Raw genomic sequence first — 20,484 nt, forward strand, 5'->3', positions numbered from 1 at the left:
GATTTACCTTTAAAAATTAAAAAAAAATTTTTTTTGGCTGTGTTGGGTCTTCGTTGCTGCGCAGGCTTTTCTCTAGTTACTGTGAGTGGGGGCTAGTCTGTAGTTGCCGTGGGCGGGCTTCTTGTGGTGGCTTCTCTTGATGTGGAGCCTGGGCTCCAGGGCTCGAGGACTTCAGTAGTTATGACATTTGGGCTCAGTAGTTTCAGCTCCCAACTCTAGAGCACAGGCTCAAAAGTTGGGCTCACAGGCTTAGTTGCTGTGTAGTATGTGGGGTCTTCCTGGACCAGGGATCAAACCTGTGTCTCCTGTATTGGCAGGTGGATTCTTTACCTCTACCCACCAGAGAAGTAAAGTATTGATTTACTTTTAAGGTGGATGATGATTTATGCTTTCTTGTATCTTCCCCTTTCTCTCAGGATAATGCATCAGAATTCTTAGTTGAATACATCACAATTCTTAGTTGAATCCTTAATGATTTTGCTATTATGAGTATGTAATCCTGAGCCAGCAAGTATAGATATATTTCCTGTATAGAGAGTCATATGTTCCAGGACACCTTTTGTTTTTATCAGAGTTAATAATTGCTTAACCTTTATTGAAGCTTTGGTTGGTAATTCTAACTCTGTAGTGACTCTATAAACCACCTTTCAAAAACATTTCCACATACCTGTCAAACATTTAATGAATTTTTTTCTAGAAATTTTTTTCGTGGACACTTTCACCTTCCTGCTCCTGTCCATCCTGGTGCACTTAAATGCTACCTAGCTATACTACTTAGGTGTCCTAGGAAATTCCTTCATCTCTTTCCTATTTTTTATCTTCTGCTTCCTTGACTTCATACTTTCTTTTTTATTCTTGGTTAATTTCCTGTTTGTTGAGAAGCATCCTTTAGGAGCTTTCTGAGAAAGGAGGCTTGGGAATAGATGTTTTGAGATGTTGAAAGTCTGATAATATCTTGATTCTGTCTTCACACTTGATTGGTAGTTGGCTGGGTATAGTCTTCCAAGTTATAATTATTTTCCCTTTGGAATTTTGAAGGCTTTTTTTCACTGACTCCTGTCTTCCCTAGTTGCTACTGAGAAGTCTAATATTATTCTTACTCCTGTTCCTTTATCCCCCCTTCCTATCCTCCAAAGGTTTTTAGATTTTCTCTTTCTAGTGTTCTGAAGTTTCATGATGATGTGAGTCTCTTTTTCCATTCATTGTGCAAGATGCTTTCTTAGCTTTAAGATTTTGTAAACTTAGAGTCTTCAGTTTGGGGAAATTTTCTTTTGATTTATTTCTTTGATGATTTACTCCCATTTTCGTTTTCTTCTTTTTTTTTAACTGTAAAACAGTTAATCAGATGTTGGAGCTCTTAGACTGATTTTTTTTTTTTTTTGAGGTGGAGGAGATGCTTCATTATGTATGTTTTTGGTCCTTCTGTTCATCTCTTTATCATTTGTTTCTCTGGAAGATTTCTGTGATTTTATATTCCAGTATTTTTACTGAGTTTAAGGTTTTCTGTTCTGTGTTGTATTTGTAATTTCCTAAAGTTCTTTTTAATAGCATCCTGTTCTTATTTCATGGATGCTATTTCTATTTTATTTTTCTCAGCAGGGAAAGTGAGCTGAATTTGGTCTTACTCGTTTTCTGGAATTTCACCTACTCCTCTGTGTCTTTTAGCCTTTGTTATTGGGCAGACCACTCTGAAACATAGTGGTGTGAAACAGTGATGATTCATAATTTCTCACAGTTCTATGAGTTGGTTGGTTAGGATGGCATCTCACACATCTCACAGTTGGCAGACTGGTTGGCCTTGGGAGCCTTGGCTAGAATGTCTTATCCCTGTTTATACATCCTTTCGTGTGCCAGTAGACTAGCCGGGGCTTTTTCACATGCTGTTTTCAGGATGGCAGTAAAGATGGCAAGAAGGGAGCTGCATGGCCCTTCTCTCTTGAGACTTAAGCTTAGGACTGAGTAACTCACTTCAGTCACATTCTGTTCTTCAAAATAAGTTGTCAGGCTATCCCAAATTCAGGGGATCATTCAATAGACTCTGCTTCTTGATGAAAGTTGTATAGAATGTGTGGTTATTTAGTAATAAATAACTCTTTCTCTGTTAGCACTTCATCTCAACCTCCCCTGTGCTTTTTGTCCAGTTTCAGAGCTGCACCATTTACTATTTCTCCATTTTATTTCTGACCTCATATTTTGGTTCACAGTTACAAGTATGTCATTGTTTCATGGAAGATGGAATTTGTATTTTGTTACATGATCTTTCTACTGTGTGGGGATGGTTATAGAGGAAAGAAGATGGAAACATCTTCATCATTTCATGACTGGAAGTATTCTTTATGAAAATGAATGAGGGTACAAGGGTACAGGGTACAAGAGAGGAGAGTTGTCCTTTTTCTATTCATGATGGACAAATTCCTTTCATTTAATCAGTTCACCAACCAACCAGACTTATGCATTGCATACTCGTACTGGGTACTATCAGTTCTTGCTACTCATCAATCTATAATCTTAGGGTGTAAGATGTATTTATAAAAATGTAACTAACTTTACCAGGCCTAAGGCCCTAGTCTTACCTATGGAACTGGTATCACCTGGCTATTATGTACACAAAGCAGCATCTTATCATTTCCAAGGAGGAAAAGGGCACTTTGACCTGGATAGTCAAAGGAGGCAGTGTGAAGACAGATATCAGGAGGTGCGGTGGACTGATAAACGCAGGGTCTAACTACTACGTCAGGTGTTTGTTGATAAGCAGTAATGTGAGCAAAGGAATGGTGGTTCATGAAAAGATCAGGAGACAGAGAATTGAGAGAACCATTGGGTTGGAGCAGAGGTTCTCGAGTGGAAAATGAGTAAAGTACGTGGAGAACAGATTACAGATGTCCTTTCAAGCCATGACAAAGAGCTTTGCCATGTTGATGAACTGAAGAATTTAGCAATTTTTTTTTTAAGCCAATGGTTTCTTGGGAGAAAAATTGTTTGCAAGGGGTGGAAGCTATGCAGTTGTAACTTAAATCTTCATTCTAGATGCAAGGAGAAAAGGGACCAGCTGAGTGGTGACAGTGGAGATTGAAAGGTGGGAATAGCTGTGAGAGATTATGTTAAAGGGAAGATTATAGCTTTGGAGACAGCTTGACTGTGGAGGATAAAGATGTGTCCTTGTTGGCTCACTCTTAGTCTAGACAAAGTAAATGGTATTATCATGAACAGGAGTGGAGAAAGTTGGGGAAGGGACCAGGCCTTAGACGAAAGAAGATGAAGCATTTGTGTGTATTGGGTTTGAGGAGATGCTGGGACTTTTGTGTGGAGATGTCTCTCACAAGTGCTATGAGAAATAAACATCTAAGATGAACACTGAAGCTTATTTATAATGTTAGTGGCTAAAAGAGTGGAAGAGTTCTTGAATGGGGAGAAAAGAGAAGGAAAAGCAGGAGTGTATGACCGAGCCCAGGACTAATCTTGGATACCCATCAGAGAGTGGATGAGAAGGGTAAAAATTAGATAGCCTGAAAATTCTGTGTGTGTACACACCTGAAGTACATATACATCCACAGATAATGAATGCATTAGGTGTGTACTACAAAGGTCTTGAGCAGTTTGATTGTTGATAATAAAAATCTGAGGATCTGGGTATTTTATCAGTACCCGACAAGTCAGTGCCACAAGTGGGGCCTTGGCATGTGTCTGTGTTTTTATTGCCACATCTAAGAGAAGTCCGTGCAATCTTTTTTATAACAAGCCAGTGTCAATCATTTCTTCCATTCCAGAGTTTCAACCATGTATTCCTTCAAGCATTTTCAGTTCCAGTAGAAAGGCCCATTCCAGGCCATAAGATTGCAGGCTGCAGTTGGTGATACACTCCTGAAATATTGTGTTATTTCCAGTGGTGGACTCTGTGGATTGTCACGCCCTTGCCCTGGGGCCCTGTCCCCCTCACTGTCTTCCCCGGCTTCCAGCTCCTCTTGCCTGACTTTTCCAGATGAAGATGCTTTTGCTTGGTTGTGATCATTTATTAAGGTTTAATACTTTATTAATTTACTGAGAGAGATGGAATTAAGAATTTCTTTTGGTGCTTCTTTACCACTTAGAACCACAGAAATATACTATTTGTTTGAATTCACAATTCTAGAATAGATTTAGAAATTTTAAATTCTCAGTACTTAGGACAACGTGTAAACAGTAATTGAAACAAATCCAGAGACTCAGTCCAGGCCAGAAATTCCCATGATGTAGAGTGGAGGTTAAGAGTCAGACAGAAATTTAAGTCTGGACTTTGCTACTTACTATCTTTTTGAACGTGAGCAAGCTACTTCAGCTCTAGTAAGTTTTACTTCCTCCTATCTGAAGTGGGAATAACAATAATGCCTACATTATAGGGTTGTCGTGAGGGTCAAAGTGAGTCACATAGCCTCCAAGCACAGTGCCAGGTCCTGGGTAAGCACTCAGGGAGGTTCACTGTCAGCTTCATCATAGTGGTTAGTGCTACCAACATGTGACTTCTCCATCTGTCCCTGCCCCAACCAGCCACCTGGGTGTCTTTGAGTGTTAGAGAACTGCAGTGAGTAAGTCTAGGAGGGAGATTGGAAATGAAGCCTTTTCCAGTGGCAGCTGGATACTGAACTGACATCCTGAAATGCCCCAGGCCACTCTGAGTGGGGATGGCATGTGAGATCATTTTATTTTCAGAACACTGCAGAGCAGAGGTGGGCAGTATTGCAAGAAACTGTTGTCACCCATCCCATTTTTGGCAGAGGCCCCCAAGGTTAAAATGTCTTTGGCTGTTAACATATTCCATTCGTTCATGCAACATGCAATTATGGAGTGCTTTCCATGTTCCAGATACTGTGCCAGACATTGCACCTTTAAGGAAGGCATAATTCTCACAGAAGTGGAGAGAGTCTTGAAAGTGAATGAAATGGAAGGTTTCCTTATAAGTACTGTATATCCCTTTCCAGTGGGTAAGGAGCAGGTTGACCCTTAACCACTGAAAAGATGGCAGTGGGCAGCACATTCTGAATAAGAAGCCGCATAGGAGTATGTGTCCTGCTGATGGTAGTTTTTAGCACAGTGGAACCCTGATCCCCGTAGAGAGCACGTTGTTGCTGCTACCTGTTGCCTGATGCTGGACATTCTAACTTCCTGATTGAACCTAAACCCTTCCAAATAAACGAGGGTGATGTCTTTCCTTTATAAGCATTAGATATCGATAAATAGTAGAGGGATGAACTTGTGACTTTCAAGAGCCTAGTAAATAACAAGACATCAAACTCCTTTCGGAAAAAAAACACAAGTAAGATATAATTCTGGTTCCTAAATTGGATGTGGTGATGGCTGAGCAATTTTGGAGGCAAGAATAGTTAACGTAGTAATTTTGGTTGTGGCATAATTCTGGGCTATCAATACCAAGACAGACTCTGGGCTTTTTATGAGGGGACGATGAGAGCCCCTGAGCACAGACCGGCATTGCTGGTTCAGCCTCCATATTCCACAGTAGACCGCTGAGCAGAAAGCCCTGCATGATCCCAGGTTGGTTACGAGCCTCTGTGGCTTGGTCACGTGAGTTTGGGTGTACGTATTGTAAACCTGGCGGCACTTCTCAGAAAAGTGAGTTGAAGCCAGTGTTTAATAAACTTGAATTTAAAGTACGTGTTTCATTGACAGTAGTTGGTAATCCATCATTATTCTAAAAGGACAACTTGGGGATATATGATATGTGTCATCTATTTTGCTTTTTATGTTTGTTCAGATGAAAAAGTGTTAGCTTATAACTGATAAATAAGCGATTGTTTTAATCCCCTTTGGCGACCAAAGGTGGCTTCTTTGCCAGCCGCTCTCAGCCTCGTGTCTTCTGTGCACAGGGAGGCTCATGCACCTGTACGCGGTGTGTGTGGACTGCCTGGAAGGTGTTCACAAGATCATCTGCATCAAGTGTAAGTCGCGGTGGGACGGCAGCTGGCACCAGCTGGGCACCATGTACACCTACGACATCCTGGCCGCCTCTCCGTGCTGTCAGGTTGGTGTTGACCCCGCAGAGCAAGCAGTGGGGGACCTCAAGCTTCTGTCCCCAAGTAAATATGGAAGAGTCAGGGGCGGCCCTGGGGTGACGCTGGGGGAGGAGGGAGGGCGTGGAGAGCGTGCCGCAGGAAGGAGCGGCCAAGGGCCTCCCAGGAGTCCAGCAGTGACGCTTGATTAACTACAGCATGGTGCCGCTGCTCCTGGAATACTTGGCAGTCATTAAATGGGATCTTGCAGGATACTGTATAATTCTGTGGGAAATAGTTTCAGTCTTTTAAGTCAAAAAAAGCACGTCTTAAATGGCAGAATAGCACACTTTGATTTGTAAAAAGTGAACATGAAAAGGACTCTGCTAGCCTGTTACCAGAGCTTGTTTCTGGATGGTGGGATGGGATGCTCAATGGTTCCTTTAGTTTTCTTCTTGCTTACTTAGAGTTTTTAAAGCTTTAAATGTAAGAAAAAGTTGTCATTTAAAAGGAAAGAAGAAAGTCTTACTTCCTCTCGTAGACAAGATTTTCTTTTTGTTTCCTTTGTGTGGGACAGTGCAATTTATACAGGATCTGCCTGCCATGGAATGTGTCTGAGGCTTACTTGAAAGATTTGTAATCCTTAAAGCTCTGCTAAAGGGAGGCATATTCTGATGCTAAGAAAGCATCTGAAATTTAGCTGTCATGAGGAAAAGAGGGAAGTATTAACATGTGAAAATGCATTAAATAAGTCCATAGAAACAGAAGACAAAACAATCCTTGGAAATATCTTGATTTGTTTCCAAGTGCTTTGGAAAAGAAAAGGCTTTTTATATAATTCCTTGATATTTACAGACTGGAGAGATTATTTTCCTTTCCTCTTAAGTGGCTAAGCCTTTAATATAAACACCTGATAAACATTTCAGTAGTTTATTAATAGTTTTATATCTTTAGCATTATGATTTGATTTTTATAAAGAGAACATCCTTACCATTAGCAATGTATTCAGAAGATAAGCTGTGTTGGTTGAATGAAGAGGTTGGCAGGGTTGGTATTTCAGCCTTTCTGTGTCTGTACTACTGATCTTAGAAGAGAAATGTAGTCGTGAGAGCCCTGAATGGGTCATTCGTAGCCTGTCGTTTGATTCTAGATATAATTGATTCCTTTTATGCTATTCTCATATACAGACCACATTTCCATTTTAAAACTTAGTCTTGGAAATGAGATATCATTGTCTTTTACTAAGAGTTATTCACTGTAGCATTTTATAATACCCATATACCTTGATGCCTGCTCTTGAGATGAGAGAAACAAAGGGAAGAGTTCTCTCCCACACACACCAGAGAGTTACCTTTTAAAGAATAGGGAAGTGAAAGAATGTGTGGGCCTGTAACTCGTAAGAGTGCTAGCACTGGAAAGGACTCTTTATTTTTCACATGCTGTGGAGGCCTGAACAATTAGAACTTTTTCCCCAGGTCTACCCACACATATCAGCATGACCACAAACCTCTGTCTCTCCCAGCCTGGTTGCTCTTTCTGCTTCACCACTGACAGGCCCTGGGATTGCTGTCTTATCTTCAGGGAGAAAAGCAGAGTGGTATCATGCCACACCCAGCCTGTTGTTACTCACCATATATTTCTTCCTTAAAACAATTTAATCCCAGACACTTTTTTTTTTTCTTGCCCCTTACTGGAGTGGACTTAAAAAAAAATCAATTTTTTGACTTAAAAAAATTAATTAACTATATTCATTGGGAAAGGTACAAATGTTAGATGCTACAAAGGCATCAAGGAGTGTCTTCAGGAAGACTTTGAGGCCGAAATAAGCAGGAATTCATTATTAGAAACGAGTAACAGGTTAAAGAGAGTGGTTAAAGAGAGAGGTGTGCTTAGAATCTCACTTTTAATACTGTTCGGAGAGATTAGTCAGTTAAAAGGGAGTTTATCTCAGGGAGACTGTACTGACCAAGAGGGTAGGCTCTGGGAAAGCTACTGGGTTCAGATCTCAGCCTTTCTGCTTCATCACCATGCGCTTCAGTATGACCATCTAAAATTGATATGCTGCTACCTTCCTGTGGGAGCGTTTTGAGGATGAAGTGGTTGTAGAATGCATCGAATTGAGAGCCCATTGTACTTTATAATTTCCTATTATTCACTGAAGTCCTTGGACCTGTTGCTGAAAGCTTAGGTCTGGCGCTACTAGAGGGAGGCCAGGGCATGAATGAAGGTACAGTGTTTTTGCAGGTTCCAGAAGCCTCGGCATAAACATGGACCTTATTTCCAGATCCTCAATTTTACTAGAGTATTTGAAGGAGATTTTATTTTTACCTCGAAGAAAGCAGAAGTATAGTTAGGAGTAGAATGAAAAATGTATATATATACATTTAAGAAATAAACTCAAAAACAATCTTCAAAGAAATTTCATGCAGGTTTGGATAAGAGAGGTTGGTTTCAGCCACTTTTTAAAACCCACGGGGAAGAGATTTTTGATTGTTAGGAGTTTTACTGGAGAAGTTTAGGCAGTAGAGGTTGAGAATTTTCTTCCCATCTGTAGAGTAATTACAAGCAGTGCTGCACATCAGGAGAGAAATGAAGAATCGTTAATCTTTTAGGCTGCTGGGTAAATATTTGTGTGTATAGTATCTCATGCTTATCTGATGCTCTGCCCACTCTGTTTGGGGTAATAAAGGGATGCTTTATTAAACTCTTGATCAGTTTCCCAGGTAAGCAGTCTTGAGTGTTGGTTGGTAATGCTGGGGGGCAGAGGGGTAGTGTGGCTCATGGCCTCTTGTTTCCCCCGCAGGCCCGCCTGAACTGTAAGCACTGCGGGAAGCCGGTGATCGACGTGCGGATCGGCATGCAGTACTTCTCCGAGTACAGCAACGTCCAGCAGTGTCCACACTGTGGCAACCTGGACTACCATTTCGTGAAGCCATTTTCCTCCTTCAAAGTTCTTGAAGCTTATTGATGAAAGCTTTGCTTTAGTAATAGCTATTTTATTGATATTACTTTGTTACATATCTTTTCTAGGGAAGCCTTCTGTGACATTCATTTCTTTTCTAATTGAAAGGAGAGTTCCTTTGTGTACGTGTGCCACTTAAAGGGGTCCTGCCCCTTGCCCTCTCTTGACCCCCATGTGTTAGTCTGTGGTCATGACCAGCACCCAGCCAGGTACTCCTGTGAGCTTGGGGGAATGGTTCGCTATCACTAAGAGTCTCTCAGGCAGCTTTTAGGGTGGTGGGGAGGATGGGGTGAATTTAGGAAAGGGATTACATGGTCATAAACTGAGAGCATGGAAGGAGTTGGGGAGAAACTCTTACTAAGATGTTAACTGCCTACAGATCCACTTTTAAGTCTTCTCTGGGCCTTGGGCAAAACATGTGACAAGTGAATGTAACCTGTGCCTGGAGAGCTGATGGTGTGTTTGTCCACTTTGGTTTGGCATTCTGCAGCACACACTGACCTGCAGCTTCCCCTCACTGGCAGATCACTGGGAAGTGGACGTGAGCCCTGATTCTGTCCCTGTTGTATTCTAGCAGCCAGTTTTCATACTGAAAATAATATCCAAATTATAAGACATGTGAAAACAATGGGTGTTGCACATATTTTTAGGTAAAACTGACCCGTAACAAAGAGAATATGCTAAAAGAATTTGGAAATGGTGCATACTGACTCAGAGGGCAAAAGGGCAGAACGCTGTCATTTGAATTGTATCTTTGAGGTTGGTCAAACAAGCTTGTAAGGAGAATTCCATGAATAACATGATTTGGGCGGTACTGATTTATATAGGTTTACACTGTCGAAGTGTCATTTGATGTCAGATTCTTCTCACAGGTAAATCTCACAGCCACAGACCCTAACTGGTAAGTTTCACAAGCAATCATTGCCACACTTACCTTCTCCCCAAACTGCTTATGGCTGCATTTTACTCGGTTAGTGCTGAGTTTCCAAAATCAAAGATTTGACCTTTGGAAGGAATGGAAAAAAATTATTTGTGAAGCTTTGAGGAAAAGAATAATTTTAGTATTTCTTTTTGAAGTGTTTCATTTTGGAAGATCACCAATTATAATGCATAACAATATGTTTGAGGATAGATTATTCTAAAGATCTCCATGATAGCTTACCACTGTTGAAAAAGATGGTAATTTATAGAACTTTGTTAGTGAGAGCATTGAGCTTTCTAAAATACAGCCTCTGTTTAGAGTTTCCTGATTTAAATAGACTGACACCCCTTATCTTTATAAAACTGGAATTGGAATATGATTTCTCAAAAAATGAATTTGGTAATTTCAGCTATAATACACATATGTGTTATAAGGATGCTGAGAATATCCTTTTATGGGTAACTAAATTTGGGGTTATGTGGATATTTTCTATTATTTAGTTTATATCATTTCCCCCTCTCACCCCCAAGAAAAAACAGTTGTTTTTCCTCTCAGAAGTGTTTAGGCATCAATGCAAGTGAGTTTCAGTTCTGCTACATGGAATATTTGATTTTTTTTTGAAAGAACACAGCTGACTGTGAGAGTTTGACTAATACTCTTCATCTTTCGGTTTGGATGATGATAATTTGGCTGACCACATCTAGTTTGCATCTAGTTTGATATTTGATGATCTGAAGAATATTTCACAGTGGCGGGAAATGCTCAACGCTCATAAGACGCCGCAAGTTGTTATTAGCCTGACAGTGTTTGATGCAAGGAAAAGAGGTCTATAGGACATAGCCCTTGCAAATCTGTCTTTATTACACAAAACTGTAACTGAATCAGCTGTTTCCCTATTGATTCTCTGTCATGTACCAGGTCTAAAAAATTGAGGAGTTTCTCTTGTCTTCAGCGTACCATTGGATTTTATTTCTTAATTTCAAATGAGTAGTAAAATATTTGTAATGCTGTTCTTTAACCCACCTAAATTTCTAAAGAGAAACCTGCTTGTATTGTTGTTCTGAAGCTTAAAAGCTTACATGTAGATCACCTACACGCCCCTCAGCCTAAAACCACTGCAAGTGTAGATGTTTTCCCCTTACGTTGTTGTCTGCTCTCGGAGAAATAAGTATGAGGGAGTTTCACTGTAGTTGAATAAAATTTGCTTGTGGCCTTTATTTTGATGGCTCTGTTAGGATTCTGTGGGTGCTAAATTGATAATGCCTTTACGGCATTGCATTTTTGTCTAAAATGGAAAATTTGGCAGATTTGAGAATAAAATACAATTGAGTATGCAACCATGTGAAGAATAAATTTTATTTTGGAATCTGCTGACCTTAATATTTTCATCATACTTTCTAGAAGTACTTTGCTCTGAGTACCTTGATAGGAATTGGAATGTACCACAAAAGATGATTATTTTGATTGAGTTCAGATGTTAAAGAATATTAGTCATCCAAGAGGTCCCTTTTCTGTTTTTCTAATAGTGTTCAAAGACATGAACCCACTTACAGGTAATTTTTATCTACTTTAACTTGTTTTATCATTATTTTTAAGAGTTAGGAAGGAACGTCAGAAGGAAGGAAGGAACGTCGCTCAGTCGTGTCTGACTCTTTGTGACCCCGTGGACTGTAGCCTCCAGGCTCCTCTGTCCATGGGATTTTCCAGGCAGTAGTACTGGAGTGGATTGCCATTTCCTTCTCCAGCGGATCTTCCTGACCCAGGGATCGAACCCAGGTCTCCCCATTGTAGACAGATGCTTTACCGTCTGAGCCATAATAAGGCTCAGAGTTAAACCTTGAACAAATAAAATTACCTGCTTTAGTTTAGTGGGATGACTATTTCTGATTGTATTGTCGTCTTCTCTTCAGGCTAGCTCAGTTCTTCACTCTCTTCTGTTTTCTGGTTGCATTTGAAGCAATTGATACACCTATGGCCGTGAAGTTAGGGAGTGGGCTGAATTATCCCATTGTAATTAAGAAAGAGCTTTCTCCAAACAGAATATTCCTAGGTGTTTAAATCCTAAAACTAACAGATAAACTTTTAATGTAACTTGTTAGATCACCCAGACTAACTTGCTGAAATCTTTCGTTTTGTCCCGTAAGATCAGTGCTTAACATGCAGTCTCTACTCCTGTGTTCGGGTCAGCCAGTCCAGTTTGCTCTTCTATTTAGTCTCACGGTAGCAGCTGTTGGGTCACTGCAGTCAGAGGTTGGGGAGGAGGTGAGGAGAAAGTGCTCTTGTTCAGTGTTTTGGTTCCTGTAAAAGGATGCTGCCTAACCCAACTCATCTCTGTGTCCTGTTGACTTTATTATTATTCCACATCATTGAAAGAAAACATAATGGATGGGCGTCATTAACACCAGCTCAAAAATACATTCTTGTCAGTAAAGATTTCTTGTCAAGATGTCTTGGATTGCACTTTTGTTGAGAGAAGACAGTGTAAATAGTTAAAGAATGTTGATAAAGTTGAAACATTTGGAATTGTGTGGTGTTAGAAGGTTTCTGTTTGTGAAATGTATGTATTAAAAATAATAAAATTTCAGAAACTAATACTGTATTCTCTCTTTAGTGTGCCACTTTATTTTCTGTTGGGATTTTAGGTTTTTGAGCATGGGATTGTTTGATCAGAAAAGATAATAGAGAAGTCTTTCCTATGGTTTGGTCACTATTCATGTAGCTATTTCAAAGTCCCTATTGCAGCTAATAAAGACTCAGAACTTTTTTTGCTGTTTAAAAGTGATGTGTCACATACAAATTCCCTTTACAACAACATAAGCATTCTGTATTAACAGAGTTGGTTCCATGTGGATGATCCACAATTATTGTTCTGGATATAGGGAATTATATCTGACTAAATAGATAATCCTATTCTACAATTTTTTGTTGTTGTTTCTAGGCCTGTAACAATTTGCATAATGAAAAGACTAGATTATATCCTTCATTATAAGAAAATGAGAACTGAGTTGTTAAACTTCTTGCTGACTTAAGGCACTGTGATCTAGTTTAGCTTATGTTTCAAATTTCCTTGTTCCCTTCATTTCACATATTATTCTTAGCCAAAGAATTGAAATCCACAAAATCATTAGAATACATAATAACACGTGGAAAGGAGGGTGAGGAGAGAGTCTCCAAGGGATTCCAAGCTTGTTTTACCATTATTTCCTATAGACATCTGAGATATAAATTTTATTTTATTCAAAGCCTAGTGACTTAGGATATCATGATTGCTACTAGTGTAATTTGTTTCAACAAAATTCCTTTGCAGTTGTAAGGAACATATAGTTCTTACTATGGTAGAAAGAAAAAAAGTTAAACTGATTATTAAGAATTATGTTTAATGGAGGAAAATTTTATTTGTTCTTAGTAGTTTCCATTTCTTTAAATCTTGCTTATGTAGCTTTGACTTAAATTTAGCAGCAGTTAGCTTGCTAATTTTATAGGCTGTTTCTCTAGTAAAGAGTTAAATTTTGGAAGAAAAGCTGTGTGTGAGCTTTTATTCTTTTTATGTTCTTTCAGTTCTCTATACCTGGGATAAACCTTATCTAATGAATATGAAATATCTTTGAAGATCGTAAAGTGTCATACAGATACACTAGAAATAATGTATTTTTAAAGAACACTTTTATTCTAACGATAATCTTTGACACTGTGGTAATTAATTCATATAAGCTCAATTTGGTATTGTCTCAGGGACAGCAAAAATAAACAAAGTGCTTTGTCTCATGGTATTCAGTAAAGACACTGATTACATCTGTCAGTATCCAAGTGGAACCCAAGTGGAATCTGGCCCCATAGCACCATTTCCTTGTGATGGACACCATGCCAGGGGTTCTGATACAGTTGTTTGAAAGTTTAGATCATAACTAAAATCAAGTTTGGAATTATCTAATTACATTCCCCATAAGCCTAAAAGTAGAAAATTCATAGCTGTAACAGTCATAGAATTAGAGATCCCAGAATTTAGAGTGAGGACTGTGTTTTTTGTCACGTTCACGTTGTGTGTGTGTGCGCGCGCGCGCATGCGTGCATGTGCGTGCATGCACGAGCGTGGGCTTCGCAGGTGGCTCGGTGGTAAAGAATCCACCTGCCAGTGCAGGAGTGCGAGAGACACGGGTTTGATCTCTGGGTGGGGAAGATCTAGAAGAGGAAATGGCAACCTGCTCCAGTATTCTTGCCTTGAAAATTCCATGAAAAGAAGAGCCTGGCAGGCTAGGGCTGCAAAGAGTTGGACACAATTGAGCATACACACACATACCTTTAACTGAAGTATAGTTGAGTTACAATATTATATTAGTTTCACATGTGCAACATAGTGATTCTGTGTTTTTATAGATTATATTCCATTTACAATTGTAAAAGATTGGCTGTATTCCCTGTGCTGTACCATATATCCTTAAAGTTTATATATGTTATGCATAGTAATTTATACCGCTTAATCCCTTCTATCATGCGCTTCCCCACTTCCCTCCCCCCATTGGTAACCAGTAGTTTTGTTCTCTGTTTTGTTATTTTCATTTGTTTGTTTCAATCTTACTGACTGTTACATTCATCTTAAAGATAAACTGAGGCCCAGAGAACTTGCTGCTGCTGTTGCTAAGTCGCTTCAGTCGTGTCCAACTCTGTGTAACCCCACAGACGGCAGCCCACCAGGCTCCCCTGTCCCTGGGATTCTCCAGGCAAGAACACTGGAGTGGGTTGCCATTTCCTTCTCCAATGCATGAAAGTGAAAAGTGAAAGTGAGGTCGCTCAGTCATGTCCAACTCTTCGTGACCGGATGGACTGCAGCCCACCAGGCTCCCCCGTCCATGGCATTTTCCAGGCAAGAGTACTGGCGTGGGTTGCCATTGCCTTCTCTGCCAGAGAACTTAAATCTACATAAACAAGTCTGAACAGTTATTGGCTGACTGGGAATTAAGTCTGGATTTCCTCTCCTATTTCTCAAAATGACATCAGTGAGTGTGTAGTTTGTTTTCAGTTGAGAGAGAGCTTTGGATTTGTTTTGACAAGGCATGTGTGTGCTTAGTCGCCTCTGACTCTGCAACTCTGTGGACTGTAGCCCGCCAGGCTTCTCTGTCCATGGGATGTTTGAGAGTACTGAAGTGGGTTACCATTTCCTCCTCCAGCCTATCTTCCTGACCCAGGGACCAAACCCCTGTTTCCTGTGTCTCCTGCATTGCAGGCAGATTCTTCACCCACTGAGCCACAGGGGAAGCCCTTTGACAAGGTGCTGGATTTCAAAGGTACAGTGGCCTTCAATTCAGCAGCAGTGGTGCTAGAATGGAAGTAATTCTAAGAGGCTTGCTGAGCCCCCTGTGTGAGGGTGAGAAGCACAAGGGAAAACATCTCCTATTTTTAGAAAGAAGAAAACAAACGAGAACACTTCTAATTTCTAAAGAGGAGAAGTAATATTTGAAATCAGAATAATTGTGTCTTTTCTCTCATTTTTTTGTGCGTTCATTTGTTGACTGCTGTTCTTTTGTTAAAATCAATCATTGCTTGAGGAGAGCTGTGTCTGAGTGTCGGGTGACATTGCAACAGTCTACACTAAGAATCTGTCACTTCTTCACTTGGGATCTGACTTTAAGATGTTTCTGGATTCAAACATGTCAGGCTGTCAGATTTGATAGCTTTGGTCTCCCCAGCTGGGACAGGGTTTTCCTTTTTGACTAAGTTTTCAAACAGTTGCTTTTGGTGTGTTTCATGTTCTATTTCTCTTCAGTGCTCTTTGTCTGAAGCTCTAGTATTTCAGACTTTTTTGAGTTGCTCTACCTGATCACTGTTTTTTTGTAGTGCTGAGAGAGAAATTTTTTCATGTTGTAGGGGTTATCTCTTGAGCTAATCATTAGTGGCCTCCCTAATTACTGTAAAACCATGGATTGGCAATCACTGCCTTACAGTTTCTTGTTATTTTTTATCACATCAATGAATCACATATTTTTCTGAGGCTCTGATGACACCGCAAGTCGTTGATGGAGAAAGTAAAGCCAGATGAAGCCCCTGGGCTGGAGTTTGTCTGAAGCTCCAGAAGAACACCATGGCTCTCAGAAGAGAGTGGTTTGGGCCACGGATGAGACAGTGGCAGTCCCAGGGGCTTCTGTGACTGTTTCACAAAACTTCATGGGGTTCAAGATGTTACCTATCGCAAGACTGCACAGGATATCTAAAAGGTCAGTTTATTTTTGGCATGAGTTACAGCAATCTTGGTTATCCCATACTGCTCAGAAACAATGGTATATGCCTTTGATGAATTATATATGAGAACATAAATGAATTAATATCTAATGCTGTTTATTTTGTAGACATAACTTTTCAAAACAAGATAAGAGTTCTCTTAGGTGGAGGGTGGTCTTTGTTGATGGCAGAGTTGAGAAAAAGCCACTTTTTATTAATGGAAGTGTCAGCTTTTTCTAATCTTTGTCTTATTACCTGTTGTGATACCTTTACTTTATCTTTTTTCTACCTGCCCATCTTGTCCTTTCTTCTGCCTTCCCTTCCCTATCAGTTTTCTTAACCATTGGAATATAGCAAAGTGAAGGTGGCTCAGTTGTGTCTGACTATTTGCAACCCCATGGATTGTAGCCCACCAGGCTTCTCTGTTCATGGACGTCTCTAGGCCAGAATACTGGAGTGGGTAGCCATTCCCATCTCCAGGGGATCTTCCCAACCCAGGGATTGAACCCAGGTCTCCCACATTGCAGGAATACAGTAAAAGCCCCCAGACAAACCTAGACATGAGCTGGTTGGTAAATCAAAAAAGTTAAAAAGAAAAGATTGCTACAGTTGGCACAGAAATGGGAAAGTGAAAGTGTTGTCGCTTAGTTGTGTCTGACTCTTTGGGATCCCATGGACTGCAGCCTGCCAGGCTCCTTTGTCCATGGATTTCTCCAGGCAAGAATACTAGAGTGGGTTGCCATTTGCTACTCCATGGGGTCTTCCCGATTCACGGATTGAACTCATGTTTTCTGCTTTGCAGGCAGATTCTTTACCATCTAAGCCACCAGGAAAGCCTGCACAGACGTGGGCAATTTGATCAATGGAAGGATAGAGTTCAAAAGTAAACCACACTTACGTAGATGGGCAATTAATTTTTGCCGAAGGCATGAAAAGAATTCAGTGAAGAGAAGAGAATGTAACAAATGGAGCTGGAAAATTTGATATCCATATGTGAAAAAACAAACTTGGATCAAGACTCTTACCTTATTAAAAAAAATTTAACTAAAAGTGGATCATAAATGTAAAATCTAAAAAAGATTAAAAAGATACTAAAATTAAGAGCTTCTCAAAAGACATTATTAAGAAAAAAAAGCCACAAACTGGAAGAAAAGGGCTTAGATCCAGAAAATAATGAATAATTCCAAAATGTAGTAATAAAACAAATGAGCCAATTAAAAAAAAGTGCAAAATATTTGAATGCTTTGTCAAAAAAATAAAAATGACAAACACATGATAAGATACTCAACATTATTAGTCACTAGGGATATGCACTTTAAAACCATCATGAAATGCCACTACACACCCATTGGAATGACTTTTAAAAAAAGAATACCAATTGCTGGCAAAAAATGTGACATAAAAAACACTCACACGCTATTGGAAAATAGCCGGTAGTTTCTTAAAAATTTAAACATATACCTATTCTGTGTCTTGGCCATTCCACTTCTATGTGTTTACCCAAGAGAAGTGAAGGCATGTCCACAAAAAGACTTGTTTAGAAGTTTCTGGCAGCTTTATTTGTAATAGCGCCTAACAGGAACAACACAAATGTCTATATCAAAAGGAGAGTGGATGAACAAAGTGGGGGCTACCTATACTATAGAATAGTACTCCACAATAAAAGGGAACAAACTATTGATGCATGCAACATGGCTGAGTCTCATTTACACTAAAGAGAAGTCAGGAGGAGGAAAGTATATACTATATGACTCCATTTATGTAGAATTTTAGAAAATGCAAATGAGCCTATATTGGCAGATCAATTTTGCCGGGGGATGGAAAGAGGAAATGGGGGAGGGTTTCTCTGGTGGCTCAGATGGTAAAAATTCCGCCTATAATGCGGGAGACCTGGGTTCGATCCCTGGGTTAGGAAGATTCCCTGGAGGAGGGCATGGCAACCCACTCTAGTATTCTTGCTTGGAGAATCCCCATGGACAGAAGGGCCTGGCAGGCTACAGTCCATGGAGTTGCAAAGAGTTGGACATGACTGAGCGACTAAGCACAGCACAGTGAGGGGGAGGGTAGGTAAAATGATTACAAAGAGGCACGAGGACCTTTTGGGGGTGATGAGTGAGTGAGTGAAGTCGCTCAGTCGTGTCCAACTGCAACCCCATGAACTGTAGCCTGCCAGACTCCTCTGTCCATGGAATTTTCCAGGCAAGAATACTGGAGTGGGTTGCCATTTCCTTCTCCATTGGCAGTGATAGATGTGTTCATAATCTTGATTTTGATGATGACTTCTTATATATATGTCAAAATTTACTGTATACTTTATGTGTAGTTTATTATGTGAATTATCCCTCCATAAAACAGAAAAGTCCCACTCCCAATGACTTATATACCATCAATATTTTTTTTAATTTATATAAGACATACACATTCATTGGGCAGATGTGGTTCTTTTGCTTGTTTTAACGTGTGATTCTGTCACTTGTAGGACCAGGCTGCCTTTCTTTCTTGCAAAATCTCCTTTTGTGATGCATTCTCTAAGAAACCTCCCATTTGGATTTCTTCAAGATGGAATGAGAACATAAAGGCGTAGGAGAAACTATAAATTTACCAACTGTCTTGACTTTGGGGGTTTCTGGCCCCTAATCTTTGACTGTACTATCTCTTGTGTGTATTATACTCAACAACATTTTTGTGTGTCTATGATTTGTCCTGTCACTCCAAAGCATCTTAGTGAGTTACTGAAACGGTGTTTTCTTTATATAATTATATGTCATTGGCTTATGTACTATTTTTATTAAATTACATTTTTGCAGTGCCAAGTATGACCAACTCTTGGTAAGGACACAGCTTTGCAGGGGTAAACTGTATGGAGACCCTGCCTAAGAGCAGCTACCAGCTACTAACATCCACAGTACGGAGGTCATCCATCACAGTGTAGATTTACAAAATGAACTGGAGTCAGTGAGTGCACTTGCTAGACTGGCCAAGGAAAGGTTGGTTGAGGACGATTTTCCTGCTCAAGCACTCATACTGTCTTTCATCAGCTGCAAATAGTAAGAGTGTCTGCCTAGGGGTAAGGGTATTATTATTAAGGTTTAAATGAAGTAATGTAAACAAAGTGCTTAATGCAATAAAATGCTTTAGCACATGCCCTGGTGGGTAATAAGTGCTAAAAATGCACCTTATTTTGATCATGTATGTTATTTCAGAAAGCGTTTTTATAATAGTAGGGCAGGAAAGACCTTAGAAATGGACTCGACCCATTTATTTTACAGATGAGGAAAGTGGCCCAATCACATACACATTGGCAAGCATTTTGCCAAAAGTGGGTAATGCTAAGGGTGCTTCACAGAAGGCTTCTTCCTAAGGGGCTCCTGAAGATATGGAGAGTTCTCTAATACCAGGGGAGGAATTGCACACCTTGTGTCAGACTCATAAAAGCTTCTTTTGAGAGCAGGCTTGCTTGTTCAGAAGGCGGATCATCTTCAATAGCTGTGAACATCTTTTGAAAAACGTTTGCTGAATTCTGCCCTTGAAGTGTCAGTATTCCTCCCCGCAGCCTAAAGCAGTGGGTGTGTGAAGTGAGCTAAAACCAGCATCAGTGAGGCAGTAAGGAAAGGGGAGGGGGATGAGAAGGTGATGGGACTAATAGGTGACACCTGATTTAGTAAGGTGGGTTAGGCATCTCGTGAAAGCCATGTTTGATTATGCCTATTTGGGTTTTTAGCTTCAAACTGAGACCTGTGCTTTCTTGGGCTGGGAGATGATCCACTTTTTCCCCCCTTCATGGTGGAAACAGACAGGGGCCCGTCAGTTGTCCTATAGTGATTATATTTTTCATCTCAAGTATGCCCATGAAGACTGGCATCCGTACTCCTGACTTAGTGCAGTGAACATCACTTGCAGATGATAACGCTTGGAGTGTGACAGTGAGATCATGGTCGCCCTGTGCTGGCCAGGGTGATGTCCTATGGTGTTGGTATCTGCCTCTACTGGCCTGATCCAGCTTGAGGCATCAAGGTTGCGATGCACCTGCTGAAACACTGCAGAATCAGTAACCCCTAACAGGCATCTGAACTCACTCAGCCAACCAGGGACTCGGAGGCAGGAAACCTGGGTTTAAACTGTGCCTTCTTCACACCCAGGCGTATCACTTGACCTTTTGGGTCACGCTTTCTGTTACTGCAGGAAAACACAAGTACCAACTTTCTAATATTCTTAGAGTGAGGTTTAATGAGTTAATAGCTTCATGAATTTATAAACTCTTCACTGAGAAACAGATGTAAGAGTTTATTAAAATGAACAAGTTAGTAATGACTCTGTTTCTACTTAAAAAAAAAAATCTATCCCAGATGCTCTTGATTTCTGATATTAAACAGCTATGACTATCTCACTAAAATTCATCTTTCACA

The 20,484-nt window shown here is 40.1% G+C and overlaps 1 protein-coding gene across 1 annotated transcript in view; it reads left to right on the forward strand.

Annotated features, from left to right (window-relative positions):
- The window catches only part of HECA (hdc homolog, cell cycle regulator), a 44,109-nt gene extending 31,658 nt beyond the window's left edge, over nucleotides 1-12,451 (forward strand). The window contains exons 3-4 of the mRNA XM_052645517.1: nucleotides 5,859-6,013; nucleotides 8,785-12,451. Coding sequence (XP_052501477.1) covers nucleotides 5,859-6,013; nucleotides 8,785-8,949 — 320 coding nt within the window. The 3' untranslated portion in view covers nucleotides 8,950-12,451. The remainder of the gene's footprint in view (nucleotides 1-5,858; nucleotides 6,014-8,784) is intronic.
- The last annotated feature ends 8,033 nt before the right edge of the window (nucleotides 12,452-20,484 follow it).

The sequence above is a fragment of the Budorcas taxicolor genome, chromosome 9, assembly GCF_023091745.1.
Source record: "Budorcas taxicolor isolate Tak-1 chromosome 9, Takin1.1, whole genome shotgun sequence".
Taxonomy (NCBI): domain Eukaryota; kingdom Metazoa; phylum Chordata; class Mammalia; order Artiodactyla; family Bovidae; genus Budorcas; species Budorcas taxicolor.